An 8,589-nucleotide genomic window follows, 5' to 3' on the forward strand; every position below is an offset into this window, starting at 1 on the left:
ACTGCTCCAGTGTGGGTCCCTTCCATGGGTGCAGTCCTTCAGGAGCAGGCTGCTCCAGTGTGGGTCCCTTTCATGGGTGCAGTCCTTCAGGAGCAGACTGCTCCAGTGTGGGTCCCCTGCAGGGTAACGAGTCCCGCAGCAAAGCTGCTCCAGTGTGGGCTCCTCTCTCCATGGGGCCACAGCTCCTGTCAGGATCCTGCTCCAATGTGGGCTGCCCACAGGGTCACAGCCTCCTTTGGGCATCCCCCTGCTTCAGCCTGGGATCCTCCCTGGGCTGCAGATGGAGATCTGCTCCCCCATGGACCTCCATGGGCTGCAGGGGCACAGCCTGCCTCCCATGGGCTGCACTACGAGCTGCAGGGGAATCTCTGCTGCGGTGCCTGGAGCACCTCCTGCCTCCTTCTGCACTGACCTGGGTGTCTGCAGGGATGTTTCACTTATACTCACTCCTCTCTCCGGCTGCAATTGCTCCTGCGCAGTAACTTTTTCCCCTTTTTAACTTTGTTATCCCAGAGGTGCTACCACCACTGCTGATGGGCTCAGCCTTGGCATGGGGCAGGTCCATCTTGGAGCCAGCTGCATTGGTTCTATGGGACAAGGGGGAAGCTTCTAGCAGCTGCTCACAGAAGCCACCCTTGCAACCCTTCTGCTACCAAAACTTTGCCATGCAAAACCAGTACAGTGCTGTGATCATTACTGCTGCAACATCCTTTAACAATATGATTCATATTCTCTTTATATTCAGAATTGAGGTTGGTAAGAAAAACATGTTTGCTGGATTTGTGGAAGTTCCAAATATAGTTCAGTCACCTGATCACTGTATTTACAGGCTTGGTCTTCATGGCAATTCCTTAGCAATACTCCCTGCCCCCTCCACAACCTTTCCTGCCCTGCTCACTCTCTCTTCCCAAGGACTACACCAGTACCTTTTGGGGCTTAATTGTCCTATATATAAACAGTTCTATTAATACCATTGCATGTTTCCTTTTCTGTATTGGTGGGACTGTGAACCCTGGAACTGCTTCATTTTAAGGGTATTTCACTCTTCAGATGAGGCAGGTTTCAGTATCTGCAGCATAATTCAGGAAAACTCTTAGAAACACACTATTTAAACTTAAAAACACATCTATGCACACATTAACATATCTTAGAAGTAATCTACTTCACTGTATCACTTCCTTAAATAGCATGAAAAGCTACCCAAAAAAAGTACTTTAAAATTCTGTAATTTTCTTCTTGTCATCAAGGTTTACAGATGAACTTTAACTTTTAAAATGTCCTTCAATTTCAATAACTAATGACAAGTTGTCTGCAATAAAATAAATATTGTATAAAAACCTCAAGACTAAAAAAAGGTAATCCTCCCCCCCAAAAAAAAACCCAAACCAACAACCAAAACCCAACCCAACCCAACCCTCTAAAACCGTAAGATTGATTGCATCGGTTCTATGAGTGTTAAATTACTGTTTAATAGATTATGGCTACTGTGGAACAGTAGGAAACTTCTAATTGTAATCTAGCTCCTGCAGTAATCCCCACACAAACAAACAATGAGGACTCAGCTGATCAGATTTCTCATACAATCGTACAAAATGGTTTACTTCTGGAAATAGTGTGGTTATTGAACAACAGTGTTTTGCAATTCTCCTCTTAATCCCATTCTGGATATTAAACTTTTAAAAGGCTGTCCAGGAAATAGCCTTGAGTATAAGTATAGTTAAGTGGTGTAACAGAAGAGGTGTTTTAGATTACGTGACTAAAAAGCTTTTCTGCAAACAAAGGAGAAGAGAGGCACAATGGCAGGTGGGGGAGCCCAAATAATACCTTGCCCTTGCTACTTCCCATCCCAGGAGAGACTGACATATTTAGTAAAACAAATCTTACTGATTTCTTGAAGGTCTTTTATAGTTTTTTCTTTCTGAAAAGTGGTAAATTGTTCAGCATACTACACTTCTTTTTTTTTTTCTGAGAAAATTCCTGAAATTTGTTTTAAACACGTAAATTAAACATCATCCATTCAGCAGTTTGTTATCACTTGGTACAGGTTAAGTGAAGTCTGATGTGAGTAATAGGAAAGGAAAAGATACCAGTGAAGAAAGGTCCTGTAATTATTTCACAGTTGTATGGGCCTATCTAATACATTTTTCTCTTGGATAAACAATCATTGTTCAGGTCTGGTTTCTGGTATGTTGTATGGCAGTTACTAAATGGACCCCAATCAGTTGTTCCCCTGAAAGGTTTTGAAATACAACTTCCTTTTTGCATATGTGGTGTGGGTGGGTATTTGTTAACCTTAATGAGAAAGTGTTCGTGACTTTTTATCAGCTCTTCCCAGTTTTATTTTGTCAGGTTTTATTTTGTCATTGGTGCTTTTGACAGTGCTGTGGCTAGACAGCTGTGCCTGGTCGATTGTTCACTCTGAGGTCTGGATACCTTTGTGACTAGGAGACATTTGTTGTCTTAATTAATTCATTAAACCATTACACTGCATTTCAGCATTGTTTGCTTATAGGCATGTGTTTAATGTCTCTTAATATTCATATAACAATAATTCAATTGACAATATTGTGTGTCTTCTCTTCCTAAGGATGGTTCCTACTTTGAATTTACCCTTCTTTTTACAAAGTTAAGTCCACATTCACATGATTTAGATGTTCGAGGCTTGAGATCAGAGAGCTTTTTCTATTCACGGTATTTCTGAAGTTCATTATCATTCTGCCTTTTCTATTCTCTGCCAGTGGATGTATGAAGAAGAGAATGCCCAGTGCTGTTTTAGTCCCAATCAGCTACTATACTGAAGTAGCACTTTTTGTACTTAAGCAGCTTGAGAAGCTTGAATTCCATTCTCTGATTGTCATTCAAGAAAGCTGTGACATTCCTTGAAAATGAAAATTATAAAGGCTCAAAGTTTTAACTTCAGATCTATCCACTTTGGACATTTACAAAAGACTCATGAGTTTCAAGACTCCATTGCTGCCATGAGCTAGCCAACTTTAAGTCAGATTGTATATCACCAGGTAAAATTCCCTTAGGATACTCTTGTTCTTCATTAAAACATAAGTAGATCATCTCAAGCCCAGAGGGTTTGCCAGTGGTATGTCAGGCAGACTGGAAAATACCTTTCTACTGACCATCATGGTGAGTACAAAAGTGAAGATGTACACACACATTTTTCTTCATTGCCTTCATGACTTGCAGTTTCATTGGCCTTGCAAGCACCAGCAGATTACGCCTCTGGGGCATGAACCTAATATTAGTTGGTCTTGGCAGGTATGCAGATGCGTCCTGAACATCCCTTTATGTTTCTAGCACTATTAAGGGCTTTGAATGCAATGCAGTCTGCCACAGAAGACTCTTGTTCCCAGAATGGAAGCGTGCTGGCTTGTTATCCTTGACTAAGAGCATTTTTGTTCAAGAACATACTTCAGCATTGCCCTTTATTTTGAAAACTGGCCAGGTACAGAGATGAACATTTGCTTGGGATTATTTCACTTAGAAAATAAATCCAGTCATACAAAGCAGGTGAAATGGAGAACCTGACATTTTAACAGTAATGTTTACTCTCTTTACCTATTGGGTTACTAGATTCATTAAACGAATTCGCAAGACAAACTCCATGTGTAAGATTTACTCAGACTGCCCTTGTGTGCCTCATTTGTGTTATCATGAAAGGACAAGGTACAGATGTATCTACTTCCAGAAATGACACAGCTTTATTCTTCTCTCAACAGAGCATCACCTTCCCAAGCATTATTCAGAATTAGATATTTTCATGCTCTATCTTCCTAGAGAGAAGATGCTAGCCACATTTATAACTGAGCAATACTTCTTTCAGAATCTACTAAGTGCATTCCTGTAGGGATTCCCTTTAATGAGGAGACAGAGACATTGCAAAGCTTAATGAGCATTACATGCTAGTTATTCACATCTGAGTGCTACTGCTTGCTAATGAGGCTGTACTGGAGCCAGCTGGCCTATTTTGGAAAGTTCATTCTCCTGTCATCTTTCTGTGAACATAATTGATAGAAAAACATGTGAACCCTGGAACTGGGACTTCCTATATATTTGTCCTATCCTCTTACCTGTGTTTGTGACTGCCAGAGGGATAGGTTCTGTAAATTCAGGGATAAGACTAAACGTTTTAATGATCAGAAAGATGTTCCTTCCTCTGCCTCATTGCCATTTCAGCTTGCAAAGTTGGAGGCTCTGTTTAACCTCTCAGGTTTGAATTCCCAGATAAATGTTCATCTTTCTCCAGCTTTATCACCAATTCCTCTCCATCCTTGTTAAAGCCCAAATGGTCTTCAGAGGGTCCTTTCAAACTTCTCTAGGTGATGCAGGTGTGGAGTCTCAATCATGGAATCATTTGTTCTAAGACAATAATTACTCTCAACACTGTATCTTATCTAGAGACATGCATATATTGATGAGGACCTTCCATTTGATGGTTTTCTCTTTGGTTCCTCTAACAGTCAAGTCACTTGCTCCTTCAAATACTGTCCAAATAGAGGTGATTGTTGTAGAACACCTGCAGGTTCTAGCTCAAACCAGTAGGACCCACTGAAAGGTAGATCTTCCTCACATTTTACCTTCTTTAATTCAGTTTGCACCCTATTCACACTTAGACTGGCACATTTTCTGTACCTGAGTGTCAGATAACTAGCACTGAGTATTGGAGTTGACAGTGGCTACACAATACAGATTGTTTCACTATTACCCCATAAACCCTCAGGGTTTCCACAGAAATTTACCCTGAGAAATTGGTTGCCTAAACATAAGTTCTGTATTGTCACTTCAGTGCTATAGAACCAATTCCATGGCAGCTCAGTACCAGTTATTACTTAAAGTGAAAGAAGATGGGCAGTGGCACTGCATTCTTGATTTAAACAGGTAGAATTCTTACATGCTGATCTCCAAGGTAATACTAGTCTGTATTTCCAATGGCGATTGGAAAGACTGATCTGTAATGCTGAATCTCTTAAGCAATGTATTTTCATACAGTGATAGGAGCAGTTTAAAATTATTTTGTTATTTTCACAGAAGACATTATTGCTAATTAAAGGTCTCACCATTTGGCTGATCTATGACCACTGAAGGTTTTTTCTGGGTGCTGACTTTGTACTTAAGGATTTTTTCCTTAATGAATGTTTTGTAAGGGAATTCGTAAGAGAACAAACTCTTTAGTGTCTGCAAATGGTCCAGCACTTTTTTTATACTTGTAGTCTCAAGACAAGCATTCGAAGATCATACTTAATAGTGTCACAAACTGTAGAGGTCATTTGGTAGAGTTTTTAGTTCCTGAATAATGAGAACTTTTTGTTCTGTAGAGAAATTCTGTGCTAATCTCAATAAGCATTTCATCTCTGTGCCAGCCATCATGGCAATATTATCCTTCCCTTATAAGGCATGTGTCCGTAAGAACCTTGGTGGTACATGAAGCCAAAGCTTACCCCAGGTGCTTTTAGGTACTACTATCCTGTGTTTACATCTACTCAACAACCAAGAATTTCTTCTTTTTTACATATACATACCCATCGAAATATCTTCAGGGCATTGCCTCTCCAGTTTCCCCAATCCTTCAGAGTAATAATTCCAGACATATGTATCTCTTGGGGTTGGGCAGTAGCACCAATTAAGTGATTTCTATACTGCTGTTACTATGACATTTCAGAAGTTTTTGAAGCTTCAAGCAGTACTGTTTAAGAGAGAAGATGCAGCTTTTTCATCCTTTGAAAATCTGAGATTTCAATTTCAATATCCTATTGTTACAGAGGCTCAAATGGGTAATTTTCACTCTTGAGCTGTGGAAGAGTGGCAGATATAAAACTTTATGACTTGAAGAAGCTGATAAAACTGCAAATTGTACCATGTAACATTTGGAATGCCCAGATTACTTTTCCTGTTATTTGAAGAAAGTTCTCTGATTTGGTCTTAAAGTATTGTACTCTACGTCATACCACATTAAATAGACGAGTGCTTTAAGTTTTGTATGTATATGAATAGTCATTTAAAATTTCACAACAAAACCTTGAATAGTTTCCCTATCCACTGTTTTCTGTGTGAAATTCAGTGGGTTCAGTGGAAATACAGCTTACCATGTAACACTGAGGAGGTCCAGGAGAGCAGTCATGTGTACCTCTGATTACTGACAAATGATTGCAGCAGTAAAGAAGCAGCATTCCTTTGTGTGTTCCTTATAGACTTAAACATCAACTTCTAAACAGGAGTTTCAGTGAGCTTGGAGAAATTTGCATCAGGATTTGCTCCTGTATTCATAATTTCTAAACTTTTATCTGCTTCTAAGAACTATTTTTCACCAGTTCTTTATTATACCACAGTCTTGGTAAGTCTAACTAAGTCTAACTTAGAGTTGTAGAGTATTGTACAAAATTTCAAAAAGATTAAGGAAACTAATAAGCAAAATGAGAACAATAGTAAATTTTATATTAATATTTTGTTGTAACAGAAGAACAGGAGTGCCCTCTAGTTCTTTTAGAAAAAAAGAAAGACAATCAGTTTTAAAATGCAATTTTACCTTAATGTCTTCTTGGAAAGTAATTTTATTCAAATCATTAATTATATTCAAGATCTAAACTAAAATTCTGAACTGAAATTGAGCATAATAAATAGCATTAGCTTTGAAAAAGATGATCTACAAGTAATCCCCAAGGTGTGTGCTAATGGACCCACTAGTAGACGTCAGGATATTGCAAACTTCTCATTTATAATACAGCATAATGCAAAAAGTTGCATCTGAATGTTTGAATTATTACTGCCACTTCCCTCTCTCCTCTAAAAAAGGCTGCTGACACTGAATACGGTCAGATTAGGTGTGGCTTTTCTTTTCCTGTATTGTTCTTTGTGGTAAGGATCTATTTTGTGCTTTCTTGTGTTCTAGCAGCATGGTTTTAATGGCTGTCTAGCTGAATTATAATTTATGTTCCAAGTACTATATCTGGTATGATGGTGAGATGATTATGTGTCTTCATAAACATTTCAGGCTGGTGTATAGTTTTAAATATATTTTAGGTATTTTACTTAAAGAAAATTTGCATAAGAATGCTTTTCACAAATCAGTAAGTAAGAAAATAGAATTCTGGTATTGTCATTTCATTCCATTAAGCTTTTTCTGCTGCTTCCTTTAAAAATGAAACTGATCTGTTTCTTGCTAGGTAGAATAAATATGCAACTTATTTACCAATTCAGTTAGGATAAATCAACTTTTTTACACAGGACAAGTGACAAAAAGGGAAATTGTATAGCATGTCAGCAGTTCTGTGACTTGAAAGCTTCTCTTGTGTTTATCTGTGTCAGCTGTAACTTTCATAAATGATATCAAGTAACTGAGGTGATGTTGTATTTTCTTGCAGAGGAATTCCTGGGAAGAAATGTGGGACAGTCATAGTAACAGCAGAGGAGCTAGGCTGTTGCCGAGTAAGTGTGTGTTCATTCCTTTTTGAAAAATTAATTGATAATGATTTTGTGATTTACACAGCACCACATTCTCGAAAGTATGATGTAGAAATTTGCATTATGTGACACGTGACATTTAGAGTACTTTTTTCCTATGGGTTACTCTTAGTTTTAGATAGAAGCAACAGAAAAAAGAAACAGCATCAAGGTTTTGATTCTTAGATGAATCGTTAATCTTTATTTCCCCAAGTAATCAATCATATTTTAATCTCTTAGTGTCCGATTTTTAACAAAGATCTATTTGTTTCAGCCATGGAATTATATTTCCATTATGGAATATTGACATTACATGAACAACAAAGTAAAATTTGGGATTTTTAACCTTATAATTAAAAGGCAGTGGGGAATTTGGCTGGTTAAGGGGACAGACATGGTGAGGCACTTTTTTCCTGACATTCTGGGTTTATCCTCCAAGATGAGCATTTGTATCCCAGTTATAACAAACTATTTAAAAATCACAAATATGTCATAAAATCCATAATCAGAACAGGGTTTTTTTCTTTCCCTTTTAATGAAGACAAATATTAGGTGCCTTCCAAAGTCCAGATGTTCTTCCAGATTCACCCCACTCGAATTTTGCATACATGATGACTAGTTCAAAATCACTGAAGGGAACTTGCAAAGAGTTTGGGACTCAATCTCCCTCTCTTGCAGTCTCTTTTGCAATCTCCGTCACACTCCTTCATGTGCACACCCTCTCACGCAATCTCTTGCACTGTCTCACCATCTGTCATACATTTGTCATGTATTTGGTATGTTCCAGCCTCATTTTCTAGAAGCTTCTAGACTCTTAGTAGCAAGCTACTAAACCACTTGCTTTACAAGCAGCAGGAGCAGACAACTGCTGGTTTCAGTCACTGAAGGAATGAGGCTTACTCATGTCTCACTGGAGTTTTTAAAGTTAATTCTAATGTCCCTTCCTTGCCTATGCATCTGTTTCCTTGAGAATGCAATTTTGCATGTCAGAAAATAATCGAAAAATCCTGATGTATTTAGCACAAGAATTTACCCGTCCTCTGCAGCCCCTACAGAAGAATTCTTGGTTCCAGCAGTTCAAACTGCACTAAAAGGATGTGGCAGGGGGGGGGAGAAGGAGAGGGGGGCCAGAAGAAAGAA

At 38.5% G+C, this 8,589-nt stretch overlaps 1 protein-coding gene across 1 annotated transcript in view; it reads left to right on the forward strand.

The window, feature by feature from the left end:
* The window catches only part of CPNE8 (copine VIII), a gene marked incomplete at its 5' end in the record, with an annotated part of 57,357 nt that overhangs the window by 2,258 nt on the left and 46,510 nt on the right, over positions 1–8,589 (forward strand). The window contains one exon of the mRNA XM_010015398.1: positions 7,371–7,434. Within this exon, the coding sequence (XP_010013700.1) occupies positions 7,371–7,434 (64 nt within the window). The remainder of the gene's footprint in view (positions 1–7,370; positions 7,435–8,589) is intronic.

This window comes from Nestor notabilis, unplaced genomic scaffold (assembly GCF_000696875.1).
Source record: "Nestor notabilis isolate BGI_N333 unplaced genomic scaffold, ASM69687v1 scaffold2575, whole genome shotgun sequence".
NCBI lineage: Eukaryota > Metazoa > Chordata > Aves > Psittaciformes > Psittacidae > Nestor > Nestor notabilis.